Source organism: Notolabrus celidotus, unplaced genomic scaffold, assembly GCF_009762535.1.
Source record: "Notolabrus celidotus isolate fNotCel1 unplaced genomic scaffold, fNotCel1.pri scaffold_215_arrow_ctg1, whole genome shotgun sequence".
Lineage (NCBI taxonomy): Eukaryota > Metazoa > Chordata > Actinopteri > Labriformes > Labridae > Notolabrus > Notolabrus celidotus.
Window position 1 is genome coordinate 24,296 of NW_023260067.1, and position 16,011 is coordinate 40,306.

The following is a 16,011-nucleotide window of genomic DNA, read 5'->3' on the forward strand; positions in this document are numbered from 1 at the left end:
TTTTTATTTGTTCTATCTTTTTTGTATGTGTGTGTACTTTTCAAAAGAAGAAGCTGTGATTCTCTTGATTTAGCAGCTTGTAACAGTAGTCTTCTCTCAGCCCACCGTGAATGCGTCTCTCCTCCCGGTGTTCCGGTTTTAAAAGTGACCCTGTAAACTGGAGCCCTTCAGCTGAACGTGTCAGTGTTTGTGGAGTTTACACAGCTGTTGAAACACAGAGGGAGTTCCTGGGAATGCAAACTAGTTTAGTTTTTATTAAGATTTCAAAATATCCTCATCAGATATTTAATGATGGTCTAAAGACGTTTATGAGGGATGCATCCGGCTGAGAGTCTCCAGTTAACAGGGTCGCTGTTTAAACCAAAACACCGGTCGATCTCTGCGATCACAGCTTTTTGAGTTCAAAAGGATTTTAAAGCCGTGTTGAAACGTCTTTGCTACTCGCGCTTATCTCCTCTCACGTGTTGATTCATTCATTGCTTTTTACATGTTTTTAACCGCAGGCGCAAAATTTTCACTTTTTTTTCATGTTTTTCTGCTTTTGGAACACAATTTAATATTTGAGGAAAATACATTTTTTTCGACAGGCTCCGGGGTCAACTTTTTTGTTAAATGTTTTTTGTCAACATTATTTTTTGCAAAAACATTATTTTTTCAATTTTTTTTTTTTTCAATTTTTTTTTTTTTTCAAAATTTCTTTTTCTTCAAAAATGTTTTTTTCAAAAAAAAAAGAAAATTCACATTTTTTTTTCCAATTTTTTTTCAAAACTTAATTTAAAACAATTTTTTGTCAATTTTTTTTGTGCGAAATAATTTTTTTTTTTTTTTTTATCTTGTAAAAAAAGAAAATTGTCAATTTTTTTTGTCAAATTTTATCCGTCAAATTTTTTTTTGTTAATCGTTTGAGTCCCCAGTTAACAGGGTCGCAGTTTAAACCAAAACACCGGACGATCTCTGCGATCACGGCTTTTTGAGTTCAAAAGGATTTTAAAGCCGTGTTGAAACGTCTTTGCTACTCGCGCTTATCTCCTCTCACGTGTTGATTCAGTGAATCCATCTGTGATGAAATATAGCACCATCTAAAACAGACCAGCTGAGTCTCTTCATGCTAACAGGCTAACTGTTGTGTTGCTCATAATGATACCTGCCTGTCCGTCTGCTTCTATGGTGTCATCTGTGATGAATGGCATTCCTCTTTGTTTTACTGCCGCCTACTGGTCTGGTGGTGTAGTGCATTTACTTTTTATTTCCTCCATACATCACTGGCCTGATTTACACAATCTACCTGAGACTTCAGCCCAAGGTCAGACAACAATGGGGGCACAGGAACCTTTAAGTTCAGGGTGAAGTAGACCCCAGAACTCTTGATCTAAATGCACCTTAAGTGAGCTCCTTTTATCCTGTCCCTATAAAGAAACAGGAGGTGTTGTAGAGTTCATCTTTCCTCCATTTTCTGAATGAATGATCCTCCACTGGTACATTCTTCTCGCCCAGGGATCTCCATGCTGATTGGCCATCGCAGCACAATTGATTCACTGAAGATCAGGTTTTTCCAACTCTAACCAGAAGCGAATGAAGCGAATGAAGCAAGCAGCGTGTTGGACGTGTCATGAATGAAGCGTCATCACCTGTGAGAATAAATAAATGCATAAAGCAGTGTCCCCCTCACTGTCATTAAAGTTTCAGTTAGTGACCAACAGACAGACTGATGAGTTCAGGCTCTCTCTACCTGTGAGACGCGTCCCTCCATCACTCTGCACAAAAAGACGTCTGCCTCATTTGCACATTAGTCGTATCTGTGGGTGGAGAAACTTACATTTGGTTTTTTTATGCATTGAGTAAGTGAAGGAGGCAGTTTCTTGGCGCTGACGCCGATCCCCGAGGCCAAAAAAACACTGAGCGACTCTGCTGCACGGCTCCCACTCCAAATCTGTTTCTGCCTCAGCCAAGCGGCACTGCGTCAGAACAATAACCGCAAGACAAAATGTGGCTGTTTGTTTTTTTGTTTTTTATATCTGTGGGCATGGAGGCTTTGGAGGATCCTGCTGGAGGAGCTTAGGCTGGCAGAGTCCTCCTTTAAATCATTTCTTACAGACAGACCTTTATGTAATTTGTTTTGACAAGATTTATTCACTTGTGTTTGCCTGCTTAATAGTTTTCCTTTGACTTGTGTCTAATCCCTCTCTGCTCTTAATCTGGATGTTATGTCACGCACTGCAGACCACAGTCACTGCAGACTCTGGATGTATGTTCTGAAATACTAAACACAAACTTCAGCTGTCGTGTTCAGTCATCTTTGCTGAGGTGAGCTGAATCAAAACAACTCTTCTTCAGGCCAAATGCATTTACAGGTTTAAAGGAAGAAGATGCTTTGTGGACTGTGACACAGCCTCACTCTAGAAATGTTCTGAACAACATCTATAGATTTATATATTTTACCACAGTGTCAACAGGCAGAGGTGAAATATGTCAGACTTCTTCAGTAGATTGATTTGATATGACGTGTGATCAGGTTGTCTCTGGCGTCGCTTTTGCTTTTATGAATTTGTCTCCATTGGAATGGGATTTTGACCAATCAGAATCAAGCATTTTATGCAGAAGTCACCAGAAAAAAAACCTGGAAGTTAGAATGGAAGGGAGCAGGATGGAAAGGAATAGAATGGAATAGATTGAATGGAATACAGTGGGTTGGAGAGAAGTGGAATGGATTGAAATGGATATGAATGGAATAGAATACGACTAATGGTCCCATTTGTGTAATGGCTGGATGCAGGAGCGATTCTAGGATTGGATGTTTAGGGGTGCAAGAGAAATGTCACTGTTTTGTACATTTTAATGCAATTTCATTCCCACATTTGTGAAAGAAAAGTATAACACTTTTTGGGAAAGTCTGTGACTAAACCATCAAATCTGATAAAGGTTATTTAAATGCTGAGCCACAGCAGAAGAGGAATGGATTGGAATCATAAAAGAAACATATAGTAACCCTAATTTCTGGGGAAAGAGAACTCATTTTGATACAGCAGCTCCTCAGCATATACATAAACAGGATGTATGTTTCTGGAGTAAACCAGCCCTCTATAGTGAGTACCAAAAATACCAAAAATTGAATGAAATGCTAAACATGTAAAACACAGTGGAGCTGCTGTATTTTTGTTGTTAAAGGTGACATATCATGCTTTTTTCATCAATATATATTGGTCTAAGAGGTCCCCAAAACATGTCTTTAAAGTTTATGCTCAAAAAAACACTTTGAAATCAGATTTTGGTCTGCCTGAAAACCCCTCTTCTTCAGCCCTCCTCAGAACAGTCTGTTTTCCCTCTGACCACGCCCCCTCAGGAAGTGGGTGTGGCCTCGGCTCTCCAGCACTTTGCTCTAATGTTTACATGTTGGCTGAATATACACGGCTGCTCACAGACCCGCGTTACTTCAACCCTCTGAATCTGATCCAGAATCTGACCCTGACGGAGAGGCGCCTGCAGCAGGACCTTTCTGAACCATTGGTCACAGATTTAGTGTTTCTTGTTGTTTTATTTGTCAGCATGTCGACGTGTGTCTTGGTACACAGCTACCAACATGTAGCTATGTGGCTATGCTAACTAGCGCTAGCACTTATCCATGATAAATAAAAATCATCCACTAGATCTTCAAATCTGCAGACGTGGGGAGTCAAACCGACCTCTGCCAGAAAGAGAGCAGGACCTTTCTGAAGAATTGGTCACAGATTTAGTGTATCTTGTTGTTTTATTTGTCAGTATGTAGACGTGTGTCTTGGTACACAGCTACAGCTACAGCTACAGTAGCTATGTAGCTATTCTAACTAGAGCTAGCACTTTTCCATGGAAACTAAAAATCCTCCACTAGATCTTCAAATCTGCAGACGTGGGGAGTCAAAGCGACCTTTGTGTTTATTAAGACAGCCTACAACTAGCATGCCTCCCTCCTAAGCTCCTTGTTAGCACACATGTGTGCAGGGAATGAAAAACGGGGGAGGGGTTGAGTTGTATTTTATACAGTCTATGGGCTGAACAAGCTCCGAGCTCTGACTTCCTGTTACAGACCGGATGGCGTTGTGACGTATGAAAAACACTGAAAACTGAAACGGCTGGTTTCAGCACACATTTACAGAAAGGTGGAGAAATCAGAACAGGGGCAGAATGGAGTCTTTGACTTTTCAGGGGGTTTGTAGACAGGGACGCAGATTTCAGGGAGAGAACCATTAAAAAGAACATTTTGCATGATATGTCACCTTTAAGATATTACGTTTCAACCAAGTCCTGTATGGTTTTGAAACTTTTCTAGCTTGTTAAAAAGAAGATTTAAATCTCTTAAATTTTAGAGATGCTGGGATTCAATTTAGAGATGCTTCAGCACCCCCCAAAATGGGCTAGAAACACCTATGGCTTGACGTGCATACAGGCCCTGATGGTCCAGAGAAAGAAACAGTTTGAAGTCTGTTTGTTCTGCTTTTTAAGCTCCTACAGCGCCTCCCAGAGGACAGGAGGGCCAATAGATCATGTTCTGTTGTGTTTTTGGCCTTGTGATATGAGTTGGGGAGATCCTCCACAGAAGGCAGCTGATGATTTACTCTGCTGTCCTGATACATTTCTGAAGGGCCTTCTGATCTGCAACCTGCAACATCTTACTTTTTAACATCTTCCTGTAGAGATCTGGTTTTAGGTGATCTTTGACAATCAGAGACCCCAGAATCAGACCCATGTTTAAACGTGCAGGAGTTACTGTTAAACTCTCACTAAGTCAACGGACTGAAATGACCTCTTATGAAGGATTTGATGGCTGTGCAGGTGTTTCCATTTGAAACATCCAGATATGAGATAGTGATCTGTCCTTCCTGCTGTTTCAGAGCGCTGATGTGATTTCTTTTCCTCCCCCACAGGAGAGACTGGTGCTGTCAGTCCTGCCTCGTTTTGTAGTTTTGGAAATGATCAACGACATGACAAATGTAGAGGACGAACACCTCCAGCATCAGTTCCACAGAATCTACATCCACCGCTACGAGAATGTCAGGTGAGGTAACGAGTTCCTGTTGTTTACGTCACCGAGTCGTGTAATCATTTGGAATTAGCAGCAGCAGATGTACGTGATCTGAGTCTCTGTGAGAGCTCTCAGAGCCGCTCTCTCCTTTTTAAAGCATGGTGTACAAACGTGTTGTGACTTATCTGAGGCTCTTAACTGAGTGTGCAGGTTTCATAATGACCTAAGTTTGCATGAAGTACTCTGAGTATTTGGATGGTGACCTGGATATTAAAGTGACATTTCCATATTTTATTCAGCATTCTTTTCGCAGATGTCAAAGGCTTCACAAACCTCTCCACGACGCTGTCCGCGCAGGAGCTGGTGCGAATGTTGAATGAACTCTTTGCACGCTTCGACCGCCTCGCACATGTAAGTGACTCCGATCTGACTCCAGTTCAAACTCTCGGACTATATTTCAGTTTGGAACACTGAGTCCATGTAGTCCTCACACTGAGGTGATCCAACTGTTTTTCAGTGTCTTAAAAATTGACTATTATGCAGAAAATATGCAGTATGACAATGTGGAATATACTATTGTTACTATATTAGTGTATGTACCCAAAATACAATAAAATCCCAGAGTCCTGTAAGAGGGAAATACATTGCATCGTACCATATCATATCCTGCAGTAGTGCACCGTGTCGTTCGGTATTGTGTTGTCTTATCGTCCGTACCACATTGTGTTGTGTCCTATTGTACCGTTACGTGTCGTACGTTGTTGTGTAGAGTTGTATCAATCCGTCTCGTATCACACTGTATCATAACGCATCGTAACGTATCGTATTGTCATGTATCGGACCATAACATATCGTAACACATCGTAACATTTATCGTCATGTATCAGTACATAACATGATGTAACGCATCGCAACGTATCGTATTGTCATGTATCGGACCATTACATATCGTAACGCATCGTAACATATCATATCATCATGTATCAGTACATAACATGATGTAACACATTGTAACATTTCGGATTGTCACGTATCTGACCATTACATATCGTAACGCATTGTAACATATCGTATCGTCACATAAAGGTACATAACATATATTATCGTCACGTATCTGATCATAACATATCTTAACGCATCGTAATGTATCCTATCGTCACGTATCTGATCATAACATATCTTAACGCATCGTACTGTATCCTATCGTCACGTATCTGATCATAACATATCTTAACGCATCGTAATGTATCCTATCGTCACGTATCTGATCATATCTGATCATAACATATCTTAACGCATCGTACTGTATCCTATCGTCACGTATCTGATCATAACATATCTTAACGCATCGTAATGTATCCTATCGTCACGTATCTGATCATAACATATCTTAACGCATCGTAATGTATCCTATCGTCACGTATCTGATCATAACATATCTTAACGCATCGTAATGTATCCTATCGTCACGTATCTGATCATAACATATCTTAACGCATCGTAATGTATCCTATCGTCACGTATCTGATCAGTACATATCTTAACGCATCGTAATGTATCCTATCGTCACGTATCTGATCATAACATATCGTAACACATCGTAACATTTTATCGTCATGTATCAGTACATAACATGATGTAACGCATCGTAATGTATCCTATCGTCATGTATCGGACCATTACATATCGTAACGTATCCTATCGTCACGTATTGGACCATTATATATCGTAACGCATCGTAACATATCATATCATCATGTATCAGTACATAACATATCGTAACACATTGTAACATTTTATCGTCATGTATCAGTACATAACATGATGGAACGCATCGCAACGTATCGTACCGTAACATATCGTATCATTACGTAACGTATCACAAAGTATCGTAATGTATTGTATCATACCATAACGTATCTTAAACGTATCTTAACGTATGTTATCATATCATATCGTATTGTTACTTATATTGTAGAGTATCATATTGTATCGTTACATATCATATCGTAATGTAACTTATTGTATCATATCCTAACATATCGTGACTTAAGGTAACGTATTGTAACATATCGTATGATATCAGAACACATCTTTTTGTAATGTATCGTATTGTATCCTATCGTAACTCATCGCAACGTACCGTATCGCATCTCTTCATAACGTATCTCAATGTTTTGTAACTTATATCATAACTTATTGTAACGTATCCTATCAAACTTATCGTACATATTGTATCGTGACGTATATTAAAGTATTGCAACATATCGTATCATTAAGTATAGTATCACATCATGAAGCACTGTAACATATTGTAATGTATCCTAAAGTACCATATTGTTACGTATTGTATCATAGATTGAAATATATCTCATGCTAACTTATTGTAACATATCATATCATAATGTAGGACCTAGCCTATCCTGTCCCTATCCTCCGGTATCCATCCCTTAGTATCGTATCTGATCCCAACATACTACGATCCTTTCATAAAGGAGTATCTTCCTCTTACAGACGTCTTCTCCCAGTGTGGGATCAGGTCTGAACAAAAACCTGCCTCTCTGACTCGTGGTGTTCCAGGTCTTAAAGGAACCCCCGGCAGGACTCTGCTGCCTCTTTCACAGCTCCTCTTTTGGTCGACGAGCCTCCAGAGGATCATGAAAGCTAAACACAGATCCTGGAGTCGCAGGATAAATATTTAATTGGAAACAGCAGAGTGAATAACTGATTGGACATTCACTCTGCAGGACTCTTATGTTTGTCTGATATTAGATTGGAAAGCATTTCAGTCTGTCACGCTCGGTCAGTCAGGATTTCACAGTCAGCGCGTCGGAGCAGAACCGACCCGATACGCTTTGTTTGTTTTTCATTTGCACTCATATTTCTGTTTCTGTTTCTGAACACACACACGCTGCCTTTAAGTGCTTGTTTACTGACGTGAGCGTTGTGTTGCAGGAGCACCACTGTCTACGAATAAAGATCCTGGGAGACTGTTACTACTGTGTATCCGGTCTACCTGAGCCCAGGCAGGACCACGCCCACTGCTGTGTGGAGATGGGCCTCAGCATGATCAAGACCATCAGGTACCGTCCTCTTACACAGTGTATCAGTGTGTTTCTGACTGAAAGGATGTGAGCTGTTGTTGGTCTAATGTCTCAACTGGTGCTGAAAACTGCAGTTCCCAAAGTGTCCACTTGAGGCCGACTCCAAAGCGAGTAGATCCCCATTAGAGCTCATGTTAGAATGTCCGTTTTATAAAGCATCAACTCCCAACTAATGTTCTCCTCAGACTCTGTCCAAACAGAACAGGTCTAGACCGGACTCTATGTTCTATTATTAACAAACACCCAACATCAAGACCGGATCAGATCCAGTCCCATCTTCCAGACAGGACTCAGTCTGGTCTCATCTTAATCCACCATGAGCAGAGCACTTTGCAGCATTTAGCAAGTTACAGTGGCAAGGACAAACTTCCTTTAACAGGCAGAAACCTCCAGCAGGACCAGACTCATGTTAGACACACATCTGCTGAGACCGTGTTGGAGAGAGGGATAGAGGGAGATGAAGAGAGAGAGAGAGATGATAGTGGGGAGACGGATAGTAGTAGTTGTAGTTGAGACAGAAAGGATGAAGAAACATAGAAAGAAAGAAAGAAAGAAAGAAAGAAAGAAAGAAAGAAAGAAAGAAAGGAAGAAAGAAAGAAAGAGACAAAGAAAGGAAAGAAAGTAAGGACGGAAAGAAAGAAGGGATAAAGAGAGAAAGAAAGAATGGAGTGAAAAGAAAAAGGAATGCAAGAGAGAAAGAAAGAATGAAAGAAAGAAAGAAAGAAAGGAAAGAAAGTAAGGACGAAAAGGAAGAAAGAAAGAAAGAAAGAAAGAAAGGAGAAAGGAATAAAAGAGAGAAAGAGGGAATGAAAGAAGAACGGAAATACGAAATAAAAGGAAAGAAAGAAGAAAGAAGAAAGAAAGAAAGAAAGAAAGAAAAGAATAGAGAAAGAAAGAGGGAATGAAAGAAAGAAAGGAAAGAAAGTAAGGACGGAAAGAAAGAAGGGATAAAGAGAGAAAGAAAGAAAGGAATGAAAGGAAAAATGAATGCAAGAGAGAAAGAAAGAATGAAAGAATAGAAAGAAGGAAGGAAGAAAGAAAGAAGGAAGGAAAAAAAGAAAGGCCTGTAGAGGAAAAAATGAGAGAAAGAGGGAATGAAAGAAAGAAAGGAAAGAAAGAAAGGAAGGAATGAAAAGAAAGAAAGAAAGAAAGAAAGAAAGAAAGAAAGAAGGGATGAAAGAAAGGAAGAGAGGAAGAAAGGAAGGAAGAAAGGAAGGAAAAAAGAAGGAATGAAAGAAAGAAAGAAAGAAAGAAAAAAAGAAAGCAGAAAAGAAGAAAGAAAGAAAGAAAGAAAAGAAAGAAAGAAAGAAAAGGATGAATAACAGACCCCAAAAAAGGAATCTACAGCAGAGATCCAGAGGAACCTACGAGACAAGGGAGCTCAGGGACTCCAGAAAGGTCTATGGTTAGTAACTTAATGGGACAGGAAGAGTTAAAGTGAGAGGACAGGCAGAGAGAGGAGAGAGAGGGAAAGACAGGATCCCAGTGTGTCAGTCTAAGCCTATAGCAGCATAACTAAGACCTGGTCCAAGCCTGATCCAGCTCTAACTATAAGCTTTATCAAAAAGGAAAGTTTGAAGCCTACTCTTAAAAGTAGAGAGGGTGTCTGCCTCCCGGACCCTGACTGGTCGATGATTCCAAAGGAGAGGGGCCTGATAACTGAAGGCTCTACCTCCCATACTGCTTTTAGAGACTTGAACACACTCAGTCAGAAGAGAAAGTCTAAGATGTGCAGGAAGTAGGATGAAGTACAGCACTGGATTTATGCTTATTAGTAACACATGATGTGTAACGATTAGCTTCAAAGAGCGCCCCCTGGTGGCCGGCTGTAGGCACTTCTGCATGTGCCTCATCAAAGCGGTATTTTGTCTTCACTTCTCACAGAAGAAGAAGAAGACAGAGGCGTGCTGTCCATATTTCTACACAGTCAGATCTTTGAACCTGCCCTCCCTGGGCGGACGGAGCGGCTGTTATCTCCAGTCCTTTTTTTATTTATTGTTTTGATGCAGCACTCTGTTCTCCAGCTCTGTGAGATCTGCTCCACTGCAATGTTTGCATTTGCAAGAATTTCCCCCCCGCAGGCTGTGTTTCTCTGCAGAACAAACAACACAAACAATCACATGCTCCAATCGCATCGCACGTCCCTCGCTTTCCCAGAGACGGAGGGGAATCAAATATTTCCAGTGACAGTGTGATTTCTTTTTTTTTTTAACCAAATTACACAACGAGGATTTACAGATCTCATAAGCTCATGAATCACATCTCACAAAACCGGGCGCTGTAATCTTCACATCGTGTGAATAAAGATTGGGTAAGCAGCAGCAGCAGCAGAATAAAGTGTGGAGTCACTCTCTGAAACACGCAGCGGCTCTGCGGCGCTTTGTGCCCGGGCTTACAGACTCTGGAGATTGTGCTTTTAAAAGCCCGAGGCAGTTTTTTCATTCCCGTTATCTTCTTTGTCGCTGCAGCAGTTTGGCGCTGTCACAACACATTCAGTGAGACGTGAGGGAGGAGAGGAGGACTGATGTTTAGAGGAAATAGAGGGATTAGGGATGGATAAGCTGTGAGATTTGTGCTGTATACTATTAAGTCGATATGGTGAGCTGCCTACGAGCGAACACTCGGTGCTGCAGAGGTGAGGGCTGCTACAAACGGCTTAGACCTTAATTAATAAAACCCACAATGAAGAGATGGGGACTGCAGGTTTGAAAGTGTCAGAACGGGAGAGTTCCTGACTCTATCGATGGAGTCTTTCGAGGACAGCTTCTGGTTTAAAAAAGAGTCTGCAGGGATCCTCTCTGTGGTGTTGTCGCTGAAATAACAATCTGAGTTTGCCAGTGACTAAAGGCGTTTTTCAACCAGAGGAATTTCACCCCAGAACTACGTGCGGTGGACCCGGGTCTATATTTAGTTCAGGGGTAGATAATATCCCCCCTAATAAGCCCCTGCTAGGGGGGGTAGTACTTCTCAATGGTCCCGGGCTTTCAGGGGGCGGGGCCTGCAATCCTGAACGTGTCTGATTGGTAGATTAACCGCAGTGTTTTTATTCCTCCCGCCGTCCACAATAACATCACACACATCTGTGATTCTCTTGATTTCTCTTTCTTTCATTAGTTTTATTTGTTCTATCTTTTTTGTATGTGTGTGTACTTTTGAAAAGAAGAAAGCTGTGATTCAATATTTTTGTTTAAATGTTTTTTGCCAAAAAAAATTCAAATTGTTTTTTTCAAATATTTGTTTCTTCAAGATTTTATTTTTTCAAAAAAAAAAAAAATTCAAATTTTTTTTTCAAAAGAAAAAAAATGTTTACATTTTTTTCAAATTTTCTTTTGTCAATTTTTTTTTTTTCAATTTTTCTTTTGTCAATTTTTTTTTTTGTCAATTTTTTCCAAAACCATTCACAGTCATCGTTTTTTCCATCTGTGATTCTCTTGATTTCTCTTTCTTTCATTAGTTTTTATTTGTTCTATCTTTTTGTATGTGTGTGTACTTTTCAAAGAAGAAGCTGGTGATTCTCTTGATTTAGCAGCTTGTAACAGTAGTTCTTCTCTCAGCCCACCGTGAATGCGTCTCTCCTCCCGGGTGTTCCGGTTTTAAAGTGACCCTGTAAACTGGAGACCTTCAGCTGAACGTGTCAGTGTTTGTGGAGTTTACACAGCTGTTTGAAACACAGAGGGAGTTCCTGGGAATGCAACTAGTTTAGTTTTTATTAAGATTTCAAAATATCCTCATCAGATATTAATGATGGTCTAAAGACATTTATGAGGGATGCATCCGCTGAGAGTCTCCAGTTAACAGGGTCGCTGTTTAAACCAAAACACCGGGCGATCTCGCGATCACGGCTTTTTGAGTTGCAAAAGGATTTTAAAGCCTGTGTGAAACGTCTTTGCTACTCGCGCTTATCTCCTCTCACGTGTTGATTCATCTTTGCTTTTACATGTTTTAACCTCAGGAGCAAAAATTTCACTTTTTTCATGTTTTTCTGCTTTTGGAGCACAATTTTCATGTTGAGGAAAATACATTTTTTCGACAGGTCAACCTTTTTTACAAATGTTTTTTGTCAAATTTTTTTTTTTTTTTTTTCAAAAATGTTTTTTTTTTTTCAAAAAAATTTATCTAAAAAAAAAAAAAAATTCACAAAAAGTTCAACAAAATTTTTTTTGTCAATTTTTCTTTTTTTCTAAATTTTTTTTCTAATTTTTTTTTCAAAACTTGTTTAAAACAATTTTTTTTGTGTGAAATAATTTTTCTTCAATTTTATTTTGTAAAAAAAAATGTGTCAATATTTTTTTGTCAAATTTTTTTTGTCAATCTTTGAGTCTCCGTTAACAGGTCGCCGTTTAATCTAAAACACCAGCCGATCTCTGAGCTGAGCTGACTGAGCTGAGTTTGAGCTGACTGAAACACATTATCTCAGAGTCAGTATTCACTTCTTTGCTTTTGCCAAAGGTTAATGTCATGTATTATAATCTGTTGAATATATCACACAGGCTCTGCCTTGTGTGAATGACCTGAGTAACCCCTGAACCGTGTTTCCTGTAAATGAAGGGCAGGAGGCTAATGTGTTCGTTTTTTCTCATATGGCATCGCTCTGTTTAATTACAGGATGAATTTTAATTACAGAATAATATCCTATTAGGATTCTATTTAAAGAACAACACCAGTGTTTGTACGGTTGATTCCTAATAGGGTTTCAATTAATTATAATGAAGCTACAAGGCAGTAGAGACTGTTCAGGGCCGTTTCCACTAACAGCATTTATGAACAGGCAAGCATCCTCAGCCTCAATGGGTGTCCCCCGAGGTATCCTGTGGGGGGGTGCTCTGGGAATCTGGAGCAGGCCATTCGATCTCTGTATTGTCGGAGCCAGAGTTTTGGATGGCATTGCCAGCAGGAAGTTGAATCTGTTCCCAGTTGGGTTGGACTCCGCCAGGTCTGGCCCTTTGTCACCGGTTCTGTTCATACTTTTATGGACAGAATTTCTAGGCGCAGCTAAGTGTGGAGGGGTCCGGTTCTGTGACCTAAGGATTCCATCAATCTTCCTCCGCTTATCTGGGTTCGATCTTCTGCTTCCTCTTCCCCTCACTCGTGAACAAGACCCCGAGATACTTAAGGGGCCTTTTCGACCAAGGGTCCCGGGTCTTTTAGCCCCCAGAAACTACTTTACCTGGGTAGATTGTGTAAATCAGGCCAGTGACGTATGGAGGAAAAAAAAAGTAAATGCACTACACCACCAGACCAGTAGAGGGCAGTAAAACAAAGACGAACACCATTTCATCACAGATGACACCATAGAAATAGACGACAGGCAGGTATCATTATGAGCAACACAACAGTTAGCCTGTTAGCATGAAGAGACTCAGCTGGTCTGTTTTAGATGGTGCTATATTTCATCACAGATGGATTCACTGAATCAACACGTGAGAGGAGATAAGCGCGAGTAGCAAAGACGTTTTCAACACGGCTTTAAAATCCCTTTTGAACTCAAAAAGCTGTGATCGCAGAGATTGGCCGGTGTTTTGGTTTAAACGGCGACCCTGTTAACTGGAGACTCAAAAGATTGACAAAAACATTTTTTACATATAAAATGTGACACAAAAAAATTGACCAAATTTTTTTTTACAAAATTAAATTTCCCAAAAAAATATTTCACACCAAAAAAAAAAATGTGACGAAAAAATGTTTCAAACAAAGTTTTGAAAAAAATTTGAAAAAAAATTTGAAAAAAAATTTTTTTTTTTGAAAAAAAAAAACAAATTTGAAAAAAAAAAAAAGTTTTTTTTGAAATAAATACATTTTGGAAAAAAAACGTTTTTGAAAATTTTTTTTTTTTATTGAAAAACAAAGTTGACCCCGGAGCCTGTGGAAAAAAGTGATTTTCCTCAAATTTGAAATTGTGCTCCAAAAGCAGAAAAACATGAAAAAAGTGAAAATTTGCACCTGAGGTTAAAAACATGTAAAAAGCTGAATGAATCAACACGTGAGAGGATATAAGCGCGAGTAGCAAAGACGTTTCAACCAGCTTTAAAATCCTTTGAACTCAAGAAGCCGTGATCGCAGAGATCGGCCGGTGTTTTGGTTTAAACGGCGACCCTGTTAACTGGAGACTCTCAGCCGGATGCATCCCTCATAAACGTCTTTAGACCATCATTAAATATCTGATGAGGATATTTTGAAATCTTAATACAACTAAAGTTTGCATTCCCAGGAACTCCCTCTGTGTTTCAACAGCTGTGTAAACTCCACAAACACTGACACGTTCAGCTGAAGGTCTCCAGTTTACAGGGTCACTTTTAAACCGGAACACCGGAGGAGAGACGCATTCACGTGGGCTGAGAGAAGACTACTGTTGCAAGCTGCTAAATCAATGTGTTTGACTTGCTTTTGGAGCCAGCCCCTAGTGGACACTGGAGGAACTGCAGTTTTTCATGTTTCTGCATTTTTAATCACTTCGGGTTATTGTTTGGTTTGAATGTTCATCCAATAAAGGTTATGTTCTTGGAATCACCCAAAATCTTGGTCATCCTTGAAACCTGTCCGTCCTCAGGCCTTGATTCATTTCTGTAGTGTGCAATGAATGAAGTCACATGTTATTAACATGCAGAAAGACTTCTGATCTTGACTGTTCGTGTTCTTCCAGATATGTGATCGCGTACGAAACACGACATCGACATGCGAATCGGATCCACTCGGGCTCGGTCCTGTGCGGCGTGTTGGGACTCAGAAGTGGCAGTTTGACGTCTGGTCCTGGGACTGGACATCGCCAACAAACTGGAGTCTGGAGGGATCCCTGGTGAGTGAACGCTGAAGGGTGTCACTTTTTATTTAGTTCTTTGATGCCAAAGTTTGCCATCAGGTGTTTTCCTGTTTGCAGCCATAGATGTGTCTAAACTTCACAAGGCACTTTAAATTCACCTGGAAGAAAGCGAAGGCTCGAAGTCCAGTTTAACCATTTGACACACATCTGGAGTCTGGAGAAATGCAGATTATGTCACTTTGAATTGTCCATGAAACAGTGCAAGGAGTGTGTATACAGATTACACACAAATTACAAAATTAATTTTTATTATGTAAGGCGGACAATTCTCATACATGTATGGAGAATGACTTGAAAACAAAAATAAGTAGATAAGTTAATTAATTAATTAATGAAAAAAAAAAGATAATTTAAATGGAAAATAAATAAATTGATGAAGAGAAAAAAAAAGGATAAAAATAAAACAAAATAAGAGAAAATTAAAAAAGAAAAATAATAATACAAAAGGTTAAATTATAATAACATTTTTAATATTAATATAACTATAATAAATTAGAAATGTAAAATAAATAACATAGAGAAGAAAAGATATTTTATGATAATTACAAAATAAAATAAATAAGTGATATTATAGAGTAATAATAAATTAATTTTTAATAAAAAAATGAAATAAAATGATAATGATAATTAAATGAATAAAAAATGATAGAGAAGAGAAAAAATAAAATAAATGCAAATTAAAAAAGGAAAAATAAATAAATACAAAGGTTAAAATAATACTAATACATTTTTACTATTAATAATATATATATGAAAATAGGAAATAAATAAATTGATTGATAGGAGAAAATAAAATAAGTACAATAAACAAGTGAATATTAAGAAAAATGATAAGAAATAAATATGAAGGGTAATAATAGTAATTATTACTATTAATAATAATAATAAATAAAGAATTTACAACAGAAAATAAATAAATAGAGAAGAACAATAAAATAAATACATTACTATTAGGAAAATAAAATACATAAATATTAAATGTAAAAAAAAATAATAATAAAAAAAATAATAATAAGCCAACCATAATTTTGGTAATTTTAATGACATACCCTCAAACAGAGGTTAAGTTAGAGGAGTTTTCTTCCATGTTGCTG

At 38.7% G+C, this 16,011-nt stretch overlaps 1 protein-coding gene across 1 annotated transcript in view; it reads left to right on the top strand.

The window, feature by feature from the left end:
• Positions 1-16,011, top strand: part of LOC117809050 (adenylate cyclase type 8-like) — a gene marked incomplete at its 5' end in the record, with an annotated part of 63,167 nt that overhangs the window by 14,689 nt on the left and 32,467 nt on the right. The window contains 7 exon segments of the mRNA XM_034678731.1: positions 4,899-5,029; positions 5,296-5,407; positions 7,952-8,084; positions 14,741-14,782; positions 14,785-14,820; positions 14,823-14,852; positions 14,855-14,913. Coding sequence (XP_034534622.1) covers positions 4,899-5,029; positions 5,296-5,407; positions 7,952-8,084; positions 14,741-14,782; positions 14,785-14,820; positions 14,823-14,852; positions 14,855-14,913 — 543 coding nt within the window.